A 22,835-nucleotide genomic window follows, 5' to 3' on the forward strand; every position below is an offset into this window, starting at 1 on the left:
TGTCACCTTTAATAATAAGTTTTTAACTTTATTTACATAAATTTATGAAGATGCTTTTTATCTCATGACTTCATTTTTATTTTTTCATGCTTTATTTTTATGTGTTATCAAAGTTATGCAAATATAAATGCATTAAACAAATAAAAATTTGAATCACAATCTAAACGACTTTGTTTTTTATTAAGAGTAACAATACTTTTACTTTAACTTCAGAAACTTTACAGAAGTAATATTTTTCAGTTTTTGCTCACTTTTTAATTGAGACAGGAACTGATTGGTTGACATTTTTTCAAATTTACGAGTTTCTAAGTCTAATTGCCATCCCAGTTCTCCTTCTGGTGTATTAAAGTATTCTTTAAAGTCGTCTCTAACCTGTTTTGCATCTTTTGAGTAGTTGTTAGAACCTGATTATGTTAGTGGTTGAAGTGTAGCCGAACATAAATTATCTTTCCTCTAATCACCTGGTCTAAATCCAGCAGGACCGTCAATATCAGTGTAATTTGTGGGACACTAGTGATAATTATTTTCTAATCTTTTTTTCATAAGAAAGTTATGCAAAGATACAATCGCTTGTGTAACTAAAATAACTTTACCAAGATTAACAATAATTGGCCTGCGAAATATACGAAAGCGTGTTGTTGCAATACCAAATGTATTTTCTAAAACCCTTCTGGCTCTTGAAAGTCTGTAACTAAATATTCTTTGATCTAGTGGAATATCTTTATTATGATACAGTTTCATCATGTGTTTTTTTAAACCAAAAGCATCATCAGCATCTAAAACACATGGTTATATTTTTTCAGAAATACCAATATTGTCGGGATCAGGAAAATTTAATTTATTATTTTCAACTGCATAACCAAGACTGCAGTTAAAAACAATTCCATCGCTCTGTCTTCCCGAGTCACCAATGTCCACCATAGCGATTTCGTATTTAGCATTAGAAACTACTAGAAGGAAAATGCTATGCGTTTTTTTTTATAGTTAAAATATTTTGACCCTCCATTATGGGGAGCTTGCATAATAATGTGCTTGTCATCTATTGCACCTATAGCATGCGGAAAATCCCAAATATTTTCAAATTCTTTTGCAATTGACTTCCATTCATGTTTTTCTGATGGGACGGGTAGAACATTTCTCTCTTTCAATGAATTCCAAATGGCTGCACACGTTTCACTAATAATTCTACTGATAGTGGAAGCACTAATTCTGTAACTTGGAGCAATAGTACACTGAGCATTTCCTGTTACAACGAATCTAAGTGTTACGATCTCTCATTACAGTTCTTTGTTTCACAATGATAGGCTCTACAAACGCAAGCAACTCTTCGTAAGTTGTTGGAGACATGCAAAAATACTTTAAAAAGTATTCCAGCTCGTGCAAACGTAAATCTTGTTCTAATAAATTAAAAAAACTCTCCTTTCTGTAGGCGTTCGACATAAATTTTCCTTACCCAAAATCGTTTCTTTAATTTTTCTCGCTTCATTTGCAGTATCTTTAAAACAATTATTTTTGTACTAATCAATAACAACCTTTTTCTTAATAATGACATGTTTTCTAGCAAAAAAAAAGCGTGCCAACTTGATGTTGGAAATAAAAATTCTGATTCGGCGAAAAATGAGCCGCGAAAAAAATCGCTTCGCACAAATAATTCGCTCCGTGGAATCCGCCTTAATGCTTTACAAATATATATTACCATACTAATGATTTAAGCACTATATACGCGTTATAACACTTTCATCATAATTTCAACTTAATATAACGGTAAACATAACGCCAAAATTTTCGTTTACCGTTATGTAACCGTTACTTTTGCGTTATGTTTTTTGCTGTGTATTAGCGCTTTCAGCGCAATTGTGGGATCGCTGACATTTTTATCGTCATGTTTCAAACTCAACCTTTTGTTAGGATTGGTTAAACATCAATATAATCTTTTTCTTCTTTCGTAAACATTGTTTGTATATTTGCAGACTCTTTCTGATTTATCTGTTTACATAAAAATGCTGTCACTACAGGTCGGATATTATGCAGTTAATAAAAAAACTGAAAAAAAATTAAAACTCTAAGTAATCTGTATTAACAGATGCCTCTTAATGGGACTAAAAAAAATTAAAACAGATTAAGGTAACAGAAAAGTATTTGCAGTTTTAAAAAGAATCTTTAATCATTTTCTTAGACAATATTATCAGTACAGGTTTTATTTTGTAGTTAACTAGTTGTTAAACTTGAGCTAATTGAGTTTTACCTACAGAGCTTGTTCCAATATTTTGTTTATAGTTCCACGTTCATCTAATTGAAAATCTTCTTGATAATTTTTTTCCAACATCAGCATAGATTTTAATGTTCTTACATTTGCTGATATGGTTATAGAGTATTGATCGCTAGTACTATTACAATGACCATTCATTTCCATCTGCTTTTGTATAGCACGATAAATACATTTCGACTCAAAACTACTTTCTGGTATGTAAATGACATTCCACGATACTTCGTTTAATGATTACTTAAAGTAATTATTTGTCGAGCTACGTTTGGTGATGAGTTGTACGTTTCCAAACTAACCAATCCACATTTATTATATTTATTTTTGTCTAGCTATAATGGAGGGTTAAGTTTAGTTCTAAACAGTGTCTTATTTTTAGACAATATTATTTGCATTCTTCCTTTAGATGCTGTATTATTAAACCACTCAGAATTAAGCTTTCAAACATTTTGACATTGATTTCCATTTTTATATATACCAAATTTTTCATTGCTTTATAAAGTAGCAAACCACATCTATATTTTGCATTTGCTGTTTAAGTTGTTTAATATATAACGACAAATCCATGTGGTTTCTTTTAAGCCATTTAACATAAGGATGGGACTTTTACTTATTTTGATGTAAAAAAAAAAATTACTTTTAAAAAAAGTTACTTTACATAACTTAGCACACCCATTGGCAAAAGAAAGAAATTAATCTGGCAAGCTCCAGAATAACCCTTTGGTTGGAGCAATTTTGAGAGTTTCCTGATCTCAAAACTATAAAAGCTGAAATCATCTATCACTGACCGCAGAAGAAAAGTACGCTTAAAATTTTGCTTATTTTTAAAAGTTTGAAAATGACGGTATTCTACATTTTTTGGCATTTTTACAATATTATAAATATTCTTTATTCTAGATTAGCATAAAAAACACAAAAGGTCTAACAAAAAATTGCAAAAGATTATGTAACAAATCAAGTTTTTAAATAGTATTTTTTTCTATAAAATAATCTGCAAAATCAGAAGAAACTACAATGGAAAATTGCATCTTTGATAGTTTCATCAATGATCCTTAAGCTTTGGTTGAGTACAACAGCTTTTACTCAACAAGTTATCCAAGAGTGAAAAAAGCAGTTTTTCTCATTGAAGTATTAGAAAATGTGCACTATTTTCTAGTATTCATACTTTTCTCTTCCTAACAAGCTTTTGCTGTTGTAGTCAACCAGACAGGTTTGCAGCCACTTCCCATACTCAAGATGATCAATTGGCCTATTGTATCTACTCCAGTGTAATTTGAAGTTGTGGTGCAAAGCTTCTAATGCCTGCTCACTGTATTTTCCTAGTGGTTCCCTTTGTTTTTCAATGAACTCTTTTACGTGGAAAAATACTGCATGAATCTTTGGAATGATGCTTCCTCTTTTCAGAGACAAGTATTCAGTGTGAAATTCTTTCTATATAGTCAGGTTTCAATTTGTTTCCAAAGCATCCAGAAACCACAAAATCAAATTTTCGCTGTGTCAGTTATATCAAACATGTCAAATGCGCAATCTTGTTCTGCCATTCTCTCAAGAAGATCCATATTCTTAAGCATTTTCCTTTATTCATTGCCAGCAAACTGCCCACCATGAAAAGGCTGTGGTTTGATATGTGGATCATTTAGCCAAGCTGAGACTTTTGACCAAGACTCCCTTAGAATGTTGTAAAGATGGTTTCCAACACCTAGAAATAAGTGGAGTTCCATTGGTGGAGTGACGTCCAAGACAAGTGTGCTCTCTGGTACATTTAGAAGTGGCAAGTTAAAAACTTTTTTGAATTTCTTAGCTTTCTTCAAATCCTGACCACTTGCATTGAAATCCTCAAAGCATCGTCTCAAAGAGCCAAATGTTCGAGGGGTGCCACATTGGGCTAAATTCTTGTGAGAGGCATCACACCATGTGCAAGAGTGAGAGCTGACATGTGACTGAAGGCCGCAAACAATGTTGGCTAACTTCAAATCTGTTGAGAGAAGGAGGTCAACTTTCTCGATTACAAGAAGATTGAGGATCTTTTGAATATTACTGTAATTTTCAGGCACATCCTCAGCAATTGCAACTAGCAGCTGCTTCTTGACTCCACTGTCCCTGGCAGTTGGTGTGGCTAAAACTTTCTTGCTTGGTGGTGACCCTGCCTCCATGCACTGCTCTGTCTCTTGAATGCCCAAACTTACTTTCAAGAAACCACCAACACCATCAAGGCCAAGCTTTACAATGTGTGATGAATAAATTTGTCTTTTCAACAGAACATCATTGAGAAGATCTGCAAGATCTTTGCAATCCAAAACAATCTTTACTGACCTCAATTTTTGTTGGATGAAATGATCTTTGAGTTGTTTTCCTGCATCACAAAATTTTTCATGGAAGTTAGGCTCCAAAAACTGACCCTTGGACACGTGAAGGATAATAAAGCAAACTTCTTCATGTTTGTGTTTGACAGACCTGTGTTGACTTGCACTTGTACAAGATCCTGCGTGCTCAAGATAGAACCATCACCAAAGAGTCCTTTTGCTCTTGATGAACGTTATCACTACATCACATTATTATCTTGATTGAATTACATTCATAGTAATGCCATTAAATTTTTTTAACTCTAGCAAAAAGCAATTTTCTCACTCAGTTGACTTTACTAAAAGTCTATTATATGTTTCACTTATAGAAAGATACTTAAATTACCTTTAGTTAGTGGTAGGGGGCAACCACCACCTGCATGAGACAGTCTAATTATCCCATGTGGAGAGGATTCTTTGGCTGCAACAATAGTGGATGCAATTTGCTTAGAGACTTTAGAATCCGTGATGGCTAGTTGTCTCACAACTGTAACACGTTCATATTTTCTCGAAATGTGAATGTGTTACAGATGTGTGAGATGCCTCTTCCAATAATGGAGAGGCTGTCTGAGCATCTTCTTTGAAGTTGGCCTGTTTGCAATTTTTCTTATTTTTCAAGTTGCTGCTTTTCAAAAACATTTATTCGACCAATCTGGCAGATTAGGCAGTCACAGTTGTTGTCTCTTGTTGAAGGTCGAACTTTGACAGATGTGAAATCAAAAAGAGGTGGTATATTGGCTTCTGCTCCATTCTTCTTCTTTCCTATGGTGATTCGGCAAGTATCACATATTCCAAGATGCACTCTGTTATCAGCAAAATCAATACTTGATGAAAAGTATGCTCAACACATCATCCATCATGGGTTTTGTGGAAACTCTAAAAACATTACATATAGTTCATCAGATAATGTATATCAAAAGAATTTTATGTTAAATATTCAAATGGAGAAATAAATGTTTTATAAATAAATCAAAGTATCAAAGAAAAAGTAAAAAATAATACAATACGTTGAGCTCTTTCTCATGCAGAGAAAAGTTGCCATTTGCTGTTTTTTATAAAGCAAAAATTTAAAAATAAAATTTCTTCCCAGGACGGTGATGGATGATTTCAGTTTTTATAGTTTTGATATCAGGAAAGTGTCAAAATTGCTTCCGCCAAAGGGATATTCTGGAGCTTGCCAGAGTAACTTTTTTCTTCTACCAATGGGTGTGATATAACAGTAGGCAATATTGTTTCGTCCTTCAGGACTCTTTAGTTATGTACATAAATATAAAATTATGTGGGATAAACATTTTATAATAAATTGTTTCTCCGTCCGATTCAGATATAAAACTTATATCTTCACAGGTGCAGCTTTCTTCGCTACTATAATCAGTGGCAATGCTAGCATTAGCTGAATCAAGGCAAAAAACTCTTCGCTTATCTAACAAAATATCCACAGCGCGACTTAAAATATCATTGCGTTCTTGTTGAGTGAAATTCGTGTCATTCCCTGCTATGATTATAGAGTCTTCCATTGTTAAGTGGTTCATCTTTAAACGCCTATCAGTCAAAATCACAGTCATAATACTGAAAACGCGTTTGACAGCTGAATTAGAACCAGCAATACACATCAGAAGTTTAACTAAAAGACTCAGGTTTGGAAACTTAATTTTATGATTAAGAAAAATATTCTGCCATATTTGCAATGGTGTGAGTGCAATGGTGTACTGCGCATTTATTACTAGTTTTGCAGCTCTCCATTCCGAAAGAACCATTTTAAAATCCATTTCTAATTTTTCTAAAGGGTAAAAAAATTCGTTTAGTAATAAAGATATGCTGGCATCACCATGCATGCTTTCTGCTGTCCATACTTGCGGATCTAAACAATCCATTAATTCGAGTATGGGATTTAACAGCGAACTAAATCTATCGTTTAACAATGGCAGAATGATTTCAATTGCTAATTTTCTTACTTTAATGGCAGAATGAATACATTCAAAGTTAAGATTAGCCATATTGTTGAGTTCAATCTCAATAAACTCTGGGTTTGATTTTTTTAATTCGTTACCTTCTTTGAAATACGAAGAAACAAGATTGGTTGAACCATCTTTTTCATTGATTATAAACTTCAGCAAATATGAATCAATAATATTATCAATATCTTCCTTGCTTAATTCCGCTAAGCTTGCCTTTGTTTTATCCACTGCTGGTTTTAACTCATTCACCATTAACATTTGTTTTTCAAAAACCAATGATAATGGTGATAACTTTTCTAAGATGTCCAAATAACTACAAACCATACATAATAGTCTGTAGTCATGCAACCGTTTGGATAATCCAGAACGTTTAGCACGCATATCTGCTTTAGTATCGCGATCAGCAAGAGCATTGTCGAAACCCACAATAAGCGAAGGTTAATTATGTAAAAGTTTTGTAAAGCCGCGTCTCCTGTGACTTATAAAGCGCGTTCCAAATATTTTAGGTAAGGTGTAGTATGTAATGTTCAAAGCCTCAGCAGCTTTTTTAATTGCGCATTTTAGTTTTCCAGAATTGCGAAATAAATTAAATATGGAAATGTAAAAGCGTTCACACTCTTTATACTGGGAAATATCTTTCACAGCATCTTTTGTTGCTAATTCTAAACGATGGTTTACGCAGTGAATTTTTATCAGCCACATTCTACTTTTTTTAATTGTGTTAACACGCCATTATAAATTCCAAAATTAACGCAAGCTCCGTCTGCCGTAGCGCTTACAAGTTTGTATTTGTAAGCTGACGCAGTTAAAGGAACACTACCGGTTTTAATAAAAATGCTATCAATAGCCTTTTTAATGATAATGGCACCCATACCACCCAAACTGTTCTTATCAAGTAAAGAAACTACAAAACAGGCAGGGGTCCCCTCGCGTTCAACGCGCACAAGAATCAACTCTTTTTCATCATTTGTTTTTCTAGCCTGAGTTACCATCATCAATAAGCACCGCTAATCTATGGCTTTGCCCTCTAAGATGGTGATCAACCTTTATTATTATCAAAGAAAAAATCACGGTTCAAATTAAGCAATTCTCTAAAAAATTTATTCACTTAGTATTATAGTAAATTATAAGATAACTACAGTTAAAAGTTATATAATGGTAGAAAAATTATGTTTAAATTATTTCCTGGAGTCACAAATTAAGAACAAGCTAATTATTTTAATTTTACCTGATACTTTGTCACCACACAAGTTCCCTCCGTAAACGCTGTCAAAGAATTATTCGATACTCCTTTAACTAAAGCATCCGTTAAAATTTCAGTATTGTTCCTAGCACAAATCTTACACCATATTTTGACAACTAAGCCATTTTCTTCCGTGTATCCAATAACTGATCCTTTCCCCCACGAAAGAAAAGTTTTTAAGTTCTTAGATATTGGTTTACTATCTTTAACTTTTTTTGCTTCAGATGTCATTCTTACAAATTTTTTATACTTAAACTTAAATTTACTTATTTCTGTTTTAAATACTAATTAAAATTAAAGTAATAATAAAAAAAAAGCCCACTCACTTTTCATAATCAGTGGCAAAGCAGTTCCGCTTCCTCCTCATCATTTATTTTTACCTTTTTAGTTTAATCATAAAAAAATGCTTTTATATAGTTTGACGTATTTAAAATTTGATTTTAATTAGTAAAATAAAAATAATATATATATAATTCATTTGGAATGTAATTTGTTTGGATACTGATCATTATAGACCGCTGATTCAGGGGTCTAGCACATTGGGGAATTGTTTTTAACATTTTTAAAGATACTGCTAAAAACAACGTTCTTACATTGTCATAGTAACTGAATGATTTAATTATTTCTTTTGTTTGTCGTACTACAAAGAATTGTATGTAATATGTAAAAACAAAACTCAGGCCAACTACGCAAAGCGCGAAATGGTTAAAAAAAGATTGACTTTTTTATTTATTAAATAAATCAACAAACGTTTGTTTATTAGAATCTTGTTGAAATAAATCAGAAGTACTCAAAAGAAATTATACTAAACTCTTTGATAAATTGAATAACATTTGTTTCTTTATCAAACGATTATTAATAGTAAGTTTTTACTTTATATAAAAGAGTGTCGCTTCATTATAATTTAAACATTTAAGGCGAAGTTTATTAATTATTCTAAACTTAATTTGTAACAATTTAATCAGGCAGCTTTAAATTTTTGTAATTGTCTCTCCACGGCGATCTTTCGTATATAGATTTTCCTAATATCCGTGGATCTGGAAATTACCAAATAGTGAAACAACTCCATGTAACCTATTTTAAATGTTTTATACAATGCGAATTCACCTTACTTTGTAAACAAAAACTTGTGCGTTATACAGTCAGAACGTTGTTCTTTTGTTTTCAAAAAAAAAAAATGTTGTTTTGACGAAACCATGCAAATAAAATTCACTTTTAAGATTATCGACGTTCGGGGGCAGATTACTGACGCTAGGGGGCATTTAAAAATACACAAAGGAACGAAGGAATTTTGATTTTTTTTTTGACAATTAGGAAAAATAAGACTTGTTTTATTATGAAAAGTAAAAAAAAGAAAGGTTTGTTATTTTTGTTATGTAGAATTTACTATTTAAAAAATCAGTCTTTTTTTAGAACTTTTAACCGAATGAGTCACGAGATTCCAGGTCTGCAGAATTATTTAACTTTAAAGAAATAATTGTGTCTGTATTTTGTTCAAATAAATAACGAAATAGTTTCTTTCTGTATTTTGTTTCGTTTTATAAAACTTCGTGTTTTTACTGTTTCTTTCTTTAATCTGAAGTAAATTTCTGATATCGCCAGAAAATGATCAGACTCAAATCGTAAACGAAGTTTACAAAAATGAAATTATTTCCTATAATTTCAAAGTAAGTGAAGAGAAAATAAGGTTATGGTTCTTCGAGCTGTAATAGTATAACTGGAATTAATTAACTAATAGTAATTAATAGTTCTTCTTGTTTAGATGAAAAAGTTATTATGGGATTGTGTAGTGAATATTGGAGTATCTGTTGAAGAATTTTATTCAGGGTCTTATAAATGCAATAAAGGCACTCCGGAAAATTATAACTGAAAGTGATCAGTTTGGCTGTTTTTGCAATGTTTTAGAGTCAGCCAATGTTTGAATGCGTTTTAAAAAATGGTGAAGATAAAATTGATATGTCTTTGTCTGTAAATCCGAGGATCGCAAGTTATGGATTAAAAAACTTCCAAATGCAAACTTGGTGTTTACAGATTATAAGCGAATTTGTGCTGAGCACTAGCCTAAAGATGCAGAATTAAAAAAAGTCAAAGGTAGTAGTTTTGTTCCAGTGCATCCTCCATCAGTCTTTAAAGGTATACCAGTGTCTTGTATTCCAATAGTGTCTAGAAAACGAGATGTCACTGGGTTAATGTGCCCTGAACGAAATAGTTTACCTGATGAGTTCAAAAACTTCAAAAAAATGGACGATATTCAATTTAATTCAATTGTAAAAAATTTGAAGTCAATGATAATTAACTTTTTTAAACAAAGGAATTATTAAATATTATTCTTAACTGGAGAATGCTGTTAGTTATGTTATTAATAATGAAACAGATTCTAAGCAAGAAAGTTATATTAGGCATCAAGTCACCAAAACTAATTGAACGACAAAATTAAGGATTAGTTCTCAAAGTTTTTTGTGATGAAACAGTTGCAGCATTACGTGTAAAAATTCCTGAAGCTAAAGATACTGTACTTTTTACTGAAACAGTTGTCAAGTGATGGCTTATGTTCAACAGTAAAGCAAAAGGTCTATATATTAGATTAAATGATATTCGAAGAAAGTCTATTACTTCAGTCAGTGATTAGCAAATAGATTTCTTAGAGAACTATATTTCTTATCTTGCTGAAAATTTTAAATGCGTAAATTCAAAATTAAGAGAGAAAAAGTTAACAATGGATACTGTGAGTGCTTTGCAAAAAACTTCTAAAAGATTAGCAAGCTGTGCCAAGTATTTATTGAATTGCGGTGTATCTTATGTATTGCTAGGACAAATGCAATCAGATGCACTTAGTGATGTAAATTTTCCGGTAAACTTTGATTCAAAATTTACCGGTAAAACTTACCGGTAAGTTTACCAGTAAATTTTAAATAGTATGGGTAAATTTTCCTTTAAATTTTTTTTTTTTTTCAAGTAACATTTGTTATTTGTAAAAGCCAATAGCGGTGTAGTGGTAGACCGCTCGCTTCGTAAGGGATTAGTTCTGAGTACAATGACCGCCACAACTGCCCTTAACTTGTTTCTCCGCATAACAGCTCTATTCTTTAAGGCTTATGTTAAGGAGTTGAAAAGTTAAGAGAGGGTTGTATGAAAACTTTATTAGGGTTGTATTTTTAATATAAGACTATATCAAAAATTAATAAACAAAAATTAGTATTCTCCTTGACTGTAATTGATAATGCCTTTACATTAATCATCATATTAAGACACAACTCTACTCGCTATTCCAACAATTCTTTTTTACCAAAAATAATTTTTTTTCAAAAAATATATAATTGAAACACAACGTTTTTGATGTGCAGTTCATTTAAGTTCTTGTTGTATTTTCCACATTGTACAATAAGTGAAATTTTAAAGAGGTTTCTATGCAAGATAAGAAAACAAAGCCCTATGACAGAATTTGACCTTCTACAAAAAAAAAAATGTTTTTTAATTTTGACCTAAAGTGTATATTAGGTCAATTTAGACCAGACCAAAACCTTAATGATACCGTTGAACCGCATCAACCTAGCTAGAGCCCTGCCTTGTTAAAACATACTTCACAATAGACACTACACCAAATGCCTTTATTTCATGTTGCTGGTTTTAAATGTTTATTCTGCCGGCTATACCAGGGCCTGATCTTCCAAAAGGCACGTAAGGCCCGGGCCTAGGTCCCCCTAATTTTCAGCTTTTAATAATTTTTTAGCCCATCAGAATTTTGTGACGAAACAGTAGAATTTAAAAATATTTATTTCAATTTTTAAATAGTTAAATCTTTTGATGGCCGCGATGATTCTTGGGTAGCTGGTCATATGTCAACTCAAATTTTCCTCCCTCAGGGTTCGATAAATGAGGACACAAGAGGGCCCCCAAATTCTGTTGTGCCTAAAGTCCGTGTTGTTCTAGATCGGGCACTGGATTATATACTACAATCTGGAGTTACTAACACTTTTTCGATTACATGTGTATAAAAAAGACTTCATCTGGAATTGTATAAACAAATAGGCAACAGATTAAATAAATTTACATTTCACAAAGTATATACTTACATCTGTATGATAAAATATAATGCATATGATAAAATAAAGATATTATTTAACTGCCAATTCAAAAATCAACTTCAGCTTGATCATTATTATCTTCGTCAGAATTACTTTCTTCGAAACCCTCTGTGACTAATTCACCATCTGATTCAGAATCAGAGCTATCCAATGAAGATACCACTGAGACCGGTTCAATTCGCTGGATCTTACGAGGTGGTTGTGAATCTAAAGAAACTTGTACTTATGTATAATTTAATTTTGATAAGTTATAATATTTTCATTAAAGGTGAAGGAAGAACATTTTACATTGTATATTGAAATGGTTACATAATGAATAATACTCTTTTACATCAGAACCAAAATATTGAAAAACAATTATTCAAAACAAAGACTTTGCATATGTGTGATGATTATGTACTTTCACAGTTACCTTTTAATGTTATTATGGAAGAAAAGTTCATATCTATAGGACCATCGATGAACTGGAGCGCTGTATGAGTCTGCTTCTTTTTCCTTCTCAAAGGTTGTTGTACTTTGATGTTATATGCAACTTTTGTTACTGTTGCGCTTAGATCATTTGAAAGTCTGTTACGCTTCTTTGTTTTTTGCAGTGCGTACTCTTTATTGCTTCGCTCAACTGCAGCTGATGAGGCAGGTAATGATAGTAGCTTAAATGCAATATTCTGTAAAGGTTGCCCTCTACAGAATGCAGACCACCAATGCAATGGGTCAATGGTAATATCAACAGCTTCCCAAATCAATTTGTTGCCATAAACCTCTTCAGATTGGGATTTAAAAGACATAAAATCTTTCATTATCTCCCCACTTAATAATTGAAATTCTAATCCTATTTTGACAATGGTTGAGAGACCCTGGCTTTTTTCTGATTCTATCAAATCATTTCCCATGAATCTAGGATCCAAAAGATTTGCTGCTTTTTGAATATCACGCACACTGAATTTTCTACGTCTTTCAACAGCTTCAGTTATTAACTTTATTTCATCTCGAGGAATTTCACAGTCACTATTTAATAACACTTCTTTAATGTTGTTGGCAACGTAGTTCCATAAACGAGGCATTACAGATGCACGAACAAGATCTCCTTCTGCAGATTTAACTGCATTTCGAAGTGATGCCAGTAATTGCTCGCAAAACATACTCATTGACAAAAAGGAAACAGTATCATGTAAAGTGTTCTTCACAGAATTTAGTTTTGCTTTATCAGGTGCACTTGTAGCATAAACTCGAGCATCTGAAATTGAAATACGCAAAACATCTTGAAGATCATTATTTCTTTTGATCATAGTAAATGCAGTTGACCATCTTGTCGGCATACTTTGTAGGCAAACAAGTTTAGACTTTTTCAATGTCATTTGATGTTCTAACATGAATGCGAGGCTTAATATACTCGTGGAAAACATAAAAATGTGGATTGGATCTAGCTTGCCCATAACTATTTTATGTTTGTTGATACATTTCAATTATTGAGTTTTGGAGATTATTTCAAATGACTTGATAGAAACCACATGGATTTGTCGTTATCCATTAATATACTTAAACTGCAAATGGAAAGTATAGATGTGGATTTAATACTTTACAAAGCAATGAAAAATTTTGTATATATAAAGATGGAAATCAATGTCAAAATGTTAGAAATTTTAGATGAGAATAAATGTACTATTTCTGAATTGAATAATAAATAGTATCTAAAGAAAGAATGCAAATAATATTGTCGAAAAATAAGACACTGTTTAGATCTAAACTTAACCCTCCATTATAGCTAGACAAAAATAAATATAATAAATGTGGATTGGTTAGTTTGGAAACGTACAACTCATCACCAAACGTTGCTCAACAAATAACTACTTGAAGTATTCATTAAACGGAGTATCGTGGAATGTCATTTACATACCAGAAGGTAGTTATGAGTGGAAATCTATTTTTAGTGCTATACAAAAGCAGATGGAAATGAATGGTCATTGTAATAGTACTAGAGATCAATACTCTATAACCATATCGGCAAACGAAAGTACATTAAAATTTATGCTGATGTTCGAAAAAAATTATCAAGCAGATTTTCAATTAGATGAACGTGGAACTATAAACAAAATATTGGAACCATATATTATGCTCTTATATACATAATATACTAAGTTGTTGAAAGTATTTCGAACTTTTTTTTTTTGAGGTTTTGTCTACCACCTGGCTCACTGTGGAGTAGCGAGATTTTACTGGAAAAACTACAAAAACTCGTTTCTATACAGAGAAATGAGTTCAAGAATGTTCGAAGATTCTACTTAGGTTATCTTCTTGCTGATTTCAAGTGTACAACAGCTTGCATCATCAAAATTTTAATAAACTTAGACACATTTTTGTAACAATACCAGTTATTGTGCTGCCAGATTTTTTCACAATCAGTGTTTAACTATCAACATAATTTTTATTAGCACGACCTTGATCATCAATAAGATTTGCCAAATATGCTATTCTATTAATTCCAACGGACCACTCTATTTTACCACCAATCTTTTTTACAAGCTATGTATTATTACCAAGATAATTTTTAATAGCAGCATCTTAGGCACAAGTTGGATTGTTAACATTTTATGATTATTCATGCTTAAACTCTGCCACCACAGTATCACTACATTTTTTAATAAAGGTTTGTTCTATTTATGATAGTGATACACCGCTTTCACTTGAATTTGTTGCGGGTGGATTGCTGGCGTATTTTCAATATTCATTTATATTAGTAAAAAAATTATTCTCACAAATATATTTCTGTGAGTTTACAATTTCTTTTTCTAGTGTACCAACAAGTCTAAAACTTAAAACATCACCTATGCTAAGATGATAAATTTTATCAAAAATGCAAAGCTCTATATTTTATTTCATCATTTACAATAAGTTTAAACAACTTTATTAGCGCTTTCAGCGCAATTGTGGGATCGCTGACATTTTTATCGTCATGTTTCAAACTCAACCTTTTGTTAGGATTGGTTAAACATCAATATAATCTTTTTCTTCTTTCGTAAACATTGTTTGTATATTTGCAGGCTCTTTTTGATTTATCTGTTTACATAATAATGCTGCCACTACAGGTCGGATATTATGCAGTTAATCAAAAAACTGAAAAAATTAAAACTCAAAGTAATCTGTATTAACAGATGCCTCTTAATGGGACTTAGAGAAAAAAGATTAAAACAGATTAAGGCAACAGAAAAATATTTGCTGTTTTAAAAAGAATCTTTAACCATTATCTTAGACACTATTATCAGTACAGGTTTTATCTTGTAGTTAACTAGTTGTTAAATTTGAGCTAATTGAGTTTTACCTACAGAGCTTGTTTAAAACATTATTTGTAGTTTGATAGTATATCATAAATGTACAATTATCATTTACAATTGAATATATTTAGAAATTTAAATATTAATTTTTATAACAAATATATCATCTATAACTATAACAACAAATAACTTTTAAACTATTTAATATATGCGAAATTAATTGACACATTATTAAAATTTAATTTTCTAGCTTTACGAAAAATACGATAACATATTCCAAGGTCTTGTGTTAAGTTCACAGTTTCATTTTGAAATATAAAGGTAAGATTCTTATTTATAATATTAAAATATTATATTAAAAGTGGCGCATATAGTTTAGAACCTGCTGGAACAGCCTATTAATGTCAATTATATTAAACTGGCCTAATTAAATGTAGCTGAAATGAAAAAAATGGCTATATTCATGTTATATTAGTTTATAGTAGTTGTACTAATAATGTTAAAATTATTATTTTGTAGTTGGTATGAAGATAAGTGATGTCCATAAACATATACGGCATGACCAACTAAAGCCTAGTGATAGATCATTTTCTTTGTCTGTAGAAGCTATTCTAGTCTCTATGAAATTGGGTTCTACTGGATGTGCTGCGTTTTTAAAAGTGTATCAAAAGAAATGGAAGGATGCAAACCGGGGAAATATAAAGTTTGAGAGTAAAAATAAAATTGGTTGGCTCAGGACTGTAAATCTACATACAGTAATAATATATCTGAGTCTGAGAATTCTAGTCAATCACATTTGATTTTTGGAAGACCAAGTTGCTCAATTGAAGATGCATCTGACAAAACCAAAAGAAGAAGAATCAATGATGTTATAAATAATAATTTTACTACTGATGAGTTGCTCCACTCAGCAAGGCTTAAATTAAGAGATGAGTTCAATTATGAGGCTGCCAAGCAAGTTGCTGAGATATCAGAACCTTCTAGTCAATTTAAAAAGTATACACCTAATGAAGGTCTGGGTTTAATTATAGATGGTGGCATGGTCAAAATCAACCAACCAACTTATCAGAAATGAAGCTGAAGAATGTGACTGCCATATATATCCTTCATACAACAACATAAGATTGTCCAAAGCTAACTGCTATCCAGAGAGCATCTTTGTTGATGATTATTCAGCACAAGTATCACTACAAGAATTACTAAAGCATACAGTAGAAAGACTCTGTGAGGTGCAAGCTCCTGTGATAAGCACAATGCTGGGTGGTTTGACCTGGTTGACTTTGCGTTGCAAAGGCCGGGTTTAATGGGGCTACTGGGCAAAGCGTGTACAAGCAAGTGACTAGTGAGGAAGCTGGAGATCGTAACTTAAAAAAAGAAAAATCTCTGTTCATTACCTGCTTAGCACCACTAGAACTCAGTGGGTTCTGCAATAACAAAAAAGTACTATTATGGCGTAATGACAAGCCATCATCTACTGCATATTGTCGTCCAATAAGATTTTCTTTTCAAAAAGAAAGCAAAGCTGTTGTCTTAGAAGAAGCAAAATATTTAGAATCTGAAATAGAAATATGTGGTATTTTTAATGTTACTTTTGGTGGAAAAGAACTGGTTGTCAAAAGTATTATTGAACTGACCATGATTGATGGCAAAATTAAACTATTCTGTCTGATGTGACTAATTCAACTCAATGTTGCTCTGTGTGTGGTGTCTCCAAAAAACATGAATAACTTAGAAATGGTGCTGAAATTGGACAATGCTAGTAATTTAGAACTGAAAAATGGTCTTTCTAGCCTGCATTCCTGGATTAGGTTTTTTGAGATGGTATTACATATTGGATACAAGCTGGAAACTCAAAAGTGGCAATCTAGAGCTATTGAAGATAAGGAAAATGTTAAGCAAGTGAAGAAACGTATCCAGACAGAATTTATGAACCAAATGGGACTGGTGGATTTACCAAAAAGTGGAGGATCTGGCAATTGAAATTACATAAATACTTGTATGTAAATCATCAGGTTAACTATCATATATATGCAATTTGTAGGTACCAGTAATGATGGAAACACCGCCCGACGAGCCTTTGCAAACTAACAATTAACTGCCAAAATTTTATTCTTTTATTTTATTTTTATATCATTCTAGTCACTTTATCATCTGGATTTGAAATTGATACTGTCAAATTTAAAGAGTTTTGTATTACTGCTCTTAAACTTTACATATTTCAGTATTCCTGGTATTACATGTCACAATCAGTACACAAAATTTTAGTTCATGGCCATGCCATCATTGCTAGAAAGTACTTGATAATTGGATTGATGTCAGAGGAGGCCCAAGAGGGCCACAACAAGGATTTTAAAAAGTTTAGGGAAGATTTCAGTAGAGAGACTTCTAGAACACAAATCGCGACCTGGTTAACAGACTACTTGTATCTAGTGATCCTGTCATAACATTATTAAGAAAAGGTCACAAGAAAAATAGTAAGAGTTTTAAAAAAATCCCCAGTGAAGTTCTGGCTTTGCTGAGGGAATCAGCTCCACCTTCTTCTTATTCTTTGTAGCTAAACACAATTTGTTATTTGAAATTAAAAAAGACGGTTGATTTAAAAAAAAATAAGTTACGAAGCCTATTAATTGTAATTTTGTTATTAAAAATTAAAATATTCTTGATAAAAATAAATATTATTTCATAATTAATGATTATTTATATATCTAAATGGGTTTGGGGAGCAATTGGGTAATAATTAGGTTTTGTCCACCATGTCCCATATACCTGGCCCACTGTGTACTCTTTAAAAAATTAATATTAAGACAAAAAAATACCTTAATCTTGGCCACTTCCGCCTTTTAGGACCAAGTTCTGTTATATCATACATTTTTTAAATGTAAACTTTTTTTGAACGTTGTGCAATTTAATAAATCGTGATATCACAGAAGAAAAAGAGCACAAAAATATGTAGCTTACTTGCCATTTATCAAAAGTGAACTTGTCAAAACAATTTCAAGTTTCTATATGTATTTCAAAAATAAATAAAACAAGACAATTTTGAAATCTTGCAAATAAATACGCAAATATTCAAGTTTCACTTGTCCGCCTTTCAAACTCTGACAAAAAGAAATTGTGAAAGAATGAGAAAACAAAAACGTGCAAGTACAAAATAATTTACAAGATTATGTCAAAAATAAAAGAAGTTATTGTAATGAAATTTGAACATAAGAATTTCAGCGATGACAGTGATGATAAAGCGAACGAGTAAATTATTTAATTTTTCCACAACAAAAATTACATTAAAGTAAGTAAATATGTATCTCATCATCTTTGAACAAAGGCGTAAGAGAGTAATTCTGTTGCCGTAGGTCGTAACGTTGGGTCTCTAAATGAGAAATTAAAAAGTTTGCGCTTTCATTAAAATTATGATAAAGTATTTTAAAAACTTTGAAAATTCAAAATTTATAAAAAAAAAAAAAAAGAAAAAGAAACGGTCATTTTTACCTATTTAAACAGTCATCTACAAGCTTTTTGCATGCAGCTGAGGAACCATCTGGGAGAATGGGTATTGTTGGCCCTTATCCAATCTTGAAAATGACAGCAAATGGTTCAAATTCATACCAAGGTGGTTTTGATGTTAGCATCTCTATAACAGTACATCCGAACGACCTATAATGAAAAAAGAAAAACGTGTAAGTACAGCACTTATGTAGCTCTTACATTTAATTATTGATCCTTAATTGTACTCACCATAATATCAGTCTTCCTACCATATACCAGACCTCTTATAACCTCAGAGCTCATCCAGTAGAGTGATCCATGAGTAGATTTACACTTTTCCTCAGAACTAGTTGTCTGAAAGATATAATTTATTAGAAAATAAAAACACATTTTTACTAAGAAATAAACTAACTTGTACAAAAAAAGTATACTTATTTGAAATAATTTTACTTGTATCCACCTCGAAATGCCAAAATCAGCTATTTTACAGTTACCAACTGAGTAAAGTAGTTTATTGGCACCTGTGTAAGTACAAATTAATTGCAATTCACAATAAAATTACATTTTCAATAAACATTTACCTGGTGTATAAATGGTATAATACCTATTATTCAAATTTACTTGTAAATGTCCAAGTTATTTCATTAGAAAATTTTTTAATAATCTTCTGCACACGATACCATTTTCCATTTACTTGATCAAAACTAATACTTTACTTCTATCCTTAAAATACTACTAGTCTTCAGTACTAAACTTGATACTAGTGGCTAGTTCTAAAGATAATTTATACAACTTTGAGTTCACATTTGGTCAAACGTACATTTAGTATTACAAACAAATATACTGTACCTTAAAATACTAGTAGTGTCCAATACTTACAATTCTAGCATATAGTACTAAACTTAATACTTGTGTCCAGTACTAAAGATAATTTTAACTTTAAGTTCACGTTTAATCATAATAACTTTGAGTTTACGTTTAGTTAAACGTACATTTACTATCATAAACTAAGAAAAAACCTTTAATATTCCTGTGGATGATGTTTTTAGCATGCAAGTTGTAGTTTTTTCTCGCAATCAACAAATTAATAAATAGCAATAATCTTCTTTCCTAACTAAAACTGTCTTTTTACAAATTTTTCTCCTTCATATATACCCAATGCTTTTCCCAAAATATCCTTCCACAAACCGTCATAAATCACCACAAACACATATTTACAATTCTTTTTGGTAAAAACTATTAAAGCTATTAAATCCCTAATGTCATTTAATGTTCTAGAACTTTCTGGAATTACACTCCTCCTTGATCCTTACGGATCATCCAAATAGCAATCAAAGTATTTCGAAGGCACGCGCCGTTCCCGACCACTCCGTCGTAAAACCGTGTCGATTTCTTGGGGTCTATCTTCAGCTTCAATATTTTCCTCGTTCGTCTCTAATACTTCTTTAATTTGCTCTCCTTGATTTTCAGCGTTCTCTTTACCTATTTCAGTATTCATCTCTATTTCCACGTCAGGGATAATGCAGGATTGAGCATCATTTCGAGGTCTAATGTGTTTCACTTCTATGATTTGGTTCGACACATTTCGAGTTATCGTAGCTGGTTGCCAATAGTATGGCACCTCGCATTTGGTTGTTTTAGCCAGACTTTATCGCCAATTTGATATATCTCGTCCATGTCATTTCGTATAGGAAAATTCTCTCTTCCCAATCCTTTCACACCAATAGGATAGCTGTATATTTTGCCCATCGGGCTTGCACCATTTTTGTCGACTGAGACATTGTACCAATACAGAGCTTCCGGTATCGACATTTTCGATCGTTCTGCTATTCTCTTGATCGTACGGTGGTTTCTTTCCACAATTCCATTTCCTTCTGGATAATAAGCGGCTCTAAATCTAATTTGCACTCCCCAACTATCAAGGAAACTCCTTATCTCTTTAGTTTTAAAGGTCGGCTCGTTGTCAGTCAATATCTCCGACGGTGCTTCACGTTCACAAAAAATAAGACGGATTATTCGAACTATGGCAACACTTCCGTATGAGCTTGATAATTGTCGCCACAACGCGTATTTTGAAGGTCCGCACATTATGGTACTGACAAGTTTTTGAGTCAATCAGACTCAAAAACTTGTCAGTACCATAGTGTGTGATATCCATGGCCAATCTCTCCCAGTTTCCTTCAACATCCAATTTCCCTTTTACCCACCGTATTGGCTCTGGATCTATTGACTGACATGGTTCGCAATTTCTTATCACATTTCGAACATCGTTTTCAGTAGCAGTCGGAATTGTTTTACGGACAAAGTTTAACGTTCCTTTTACTCCAAAATGTCCAGTTCTTTGATGTATATCGGATATAGATTCAGCCTTCGTAGCTGCAACTCCCATACAACTATTCTGACACTCTGACACAGTCAGTTTGTTGAGCCATCTGCTGCGAACTCTTGTTAATGCGTCAACCAAATTATCTTTAGAAGGAATGAGTTTTACCTCAACGCTAACATTGTATTCTTCAATTTGCTGTTGCAACACGCTCAGTCTTCTTCGAATCAGCATTTCACCCGTCGCTTTTGATCTCAACCTTGATTTTCCTGAAAGGGCGTCAGAAACCCAGTGGAATACTGTCACGGAATCGGTAAAAACAGTTACTTTCTTCAGCTTCCACATCAGAGCCATATTCATTCCTCGTATCACGGCGTCTAATTCTGCCATGTTTATATGAACATCAGACGTTTCTTTTCGCAGCCATGTTGCATCCTCCACAGTAGTTTCCCCAACTTGAATAAGAGCCCCAATTGCTAAAGAACTAGCATCAACCCACACTTTTCCCTCATCACCACGCACAGCCCAATCACCACAAACAGGTTCGCAACGTTCCACCTCAGCAAATACTTCTTGGAGCACCCACTTCACGCTCTCATCACAAACTTCATCGTCCCAACCCTTCGTCAGACTGACAACTTTCCTCTTTAAGAGACTACAGATCACTCGTAGCCAACCACACACAGGTAAATGTCCCACCAACTGTCCACAGATTGAACACACTACTCTCCTGGTTAACTTTCGAGAAATAGCATCAACTCGATTCCCTCTGGACCACATCAGTTTGTTACCAACCTTGCGCACACACAATCCTAACACTCGAACTCCATTATCACCAATCTGCTCACCTTCTTTACTCTCTAAACCATATTTCAAAAAATGCCTCTTGACATAATCAAGACTCACCACACTTTCGTCTACGAAAATGTCGTCTACATACGCGGACGTTCCACTCTTCACTAATTCGTCTTGATCAATGACGGCACTCACAACGGATTTCATGATCATTGGCGCAACATTCAATCCGAAACCAAGTCGTGTCAAACAATACCTTTTATTTCGAAACATCACGGTTTGGAACGGCCAAAGAGATTTATCAGTTTTTAGTTGAAGATAAGCCTTACGCAAATCTAAGATTGCTGGTTTGTTACCCATTCTTCTCCATTCTCTAAGCTTTTCGCCACACACATCTGCATCTCTCGTGTACGCCTCAATGAAATTGTTAGCTTCTCTCCAGTCCAGAACAGGTCGGATTTTATTGTCTTTGTTTCCCTGAATAACAGCCATTAAGGGAATCTGCCCTTTGGGCGGCCCCAATTCATTCTCGTCATACTCTAACAGCCACTTCCGATCAATCCAATCCTGCAGTTCGTTTTCATAGTCTGCTTTAGCGAATGGTGGAATTCTGTACTGTGCTACTTTATTATACAATCGGTTGGGGCCTTCTCCATCTCTCCATTTCCATTTGACTCTCCACTCAACACCATTAAAAATTGCTTCATGATCTTTCTTTTTAATTTCAATTTTCTTGACTTTGTCCTTGTTCGAAACTGCTGCCCCACAGTAACTCAACCCAAACTTCGCTTTTCCCAAAGGAGAAATGGATACTCCTCCTAGTAATTTAATGGAACTCATTCCGAGCATCATATCAACTCCAAAAGGTTGGAAATCCACTAAAATAACTTCATCACGTGCTTTAATGCCATCAACCACAAGAATCACGACCGCTGATTCAGTGCACTGATGAACCTTTCCTTCAAACGTTACTACCTTTTGAGAGTTCGAGTATATAAATTGGCCTTTGGGCAGGAATTTTTTATTCAAAATTGTCTTCGAACACCCTGTGTCTACTAAAGCCATCGCTACCAT

General features: G+C 32.8%; 2 protein-coding genes and 2 pseudogenes across 3 annotated transcripts; all 4 read right to left on the reverse strand.

Annotated features, from left to right (window-relative positions):
• Positions 1 to 5,846: 5,846 nt before the first annotated feature.
• Positions 5,847 to 8,037, reverse strand: LOC149894212 (zinc finger protein 862-like; annotated as a pseudogene). Its single transcript, XR_016449028.1, has 2 exons — positions 7,792 to 8,037; positions 5,847 to 7,607 (listed from the first exon to the last, which is right to left on the reverse strand). The product of XR_016449028.1 is annotated as a zinc finger protein 862-like (transcript).
• A 3,900-nt stretch (positions 8,038 to 11,937) lies between these two features.
• On the reverse strand, positions 11,938 to 13,016 carry LOC149894213 (uncharacterized). Its single transcript, XM_090076203.1, has 2 exons — positions 12,304 to 13,016; positions 11,938 to 12,098 (listed from the first exon to the last, which is right to left on the reverse strand). The coding sequence occupies exons 1-2, from the start codon at positions 12,950 to 12,952 to the stop codon at positions 11,938 to 11,940; spliced, it is 810 nt and encodes a 269-aa protein (XP_089932329.1). The 5' UTR covers positions 12,953 to 13,016.
• Positions 13,017 to 18,720: 5,704 nt separating this feature from the next.
• LOC149894214 (mitogen-activated protein kinase kinase kinase 2-like) lies at positions 18,721 to 20,141 on the reverse strand (annotated as a pseudogene).
• A 495-nt stretch (positions 20,142 to 20,636) lies between these two features.
• LOC145192828 (uncharacterized) lies at positions 20,637 to 22,835 on the reverse strand. The gene has a single exon (XM_090077580.1). The coding sequence runs from the start codon at positions 22,833 to 22,835 to the stop codon at positions 20,637 to 20,639; it is 2,199 nt and encodes a 732-aa protein (XP_089933706.1).

Source organism: Hydra viridissima, unplaced genomic scaffold (genome assembly GCF_058129835.1).
Source record: "Hydra viridissima isolate aposymbiotic clone 2 unplaced genomic scaffold, HvirCarnegie_v1 scaffold_1, whole genome shotgun sequence".
In the NCBI taxonomy this organism is placed as follows: Eukaryota; Metazoa; Cnidaria; class Hydrozoa; order Anthoathecata; family Hydridae; genus Hydra; species Hydra viridissima.

Bases quoted from the DNA above. Each gene is read 5' to 3' on its own strand.
- LOC149894213 (XM_090076203.1), bottom strand. From the start codon at position 12,952: ATGCCTCGTTTATGGAACTACGTTGCCAACAACATTAAAGAAGTGTTA. The intron at 12,099-12,303 runs GTAACTGTGAAA...AAGTTTCTTTAG, and splicing joins TTCCATAATAACATTAAAAG to ATTCACAACCACCTCGTAAG.
- LOC145192828 (XM_090077580.1), bottom strand. From the start codon at position 22,835: ATGGTAGCGATGGCTTTAGTAGACACAGGGTGTTCGAAGACAATTTTG.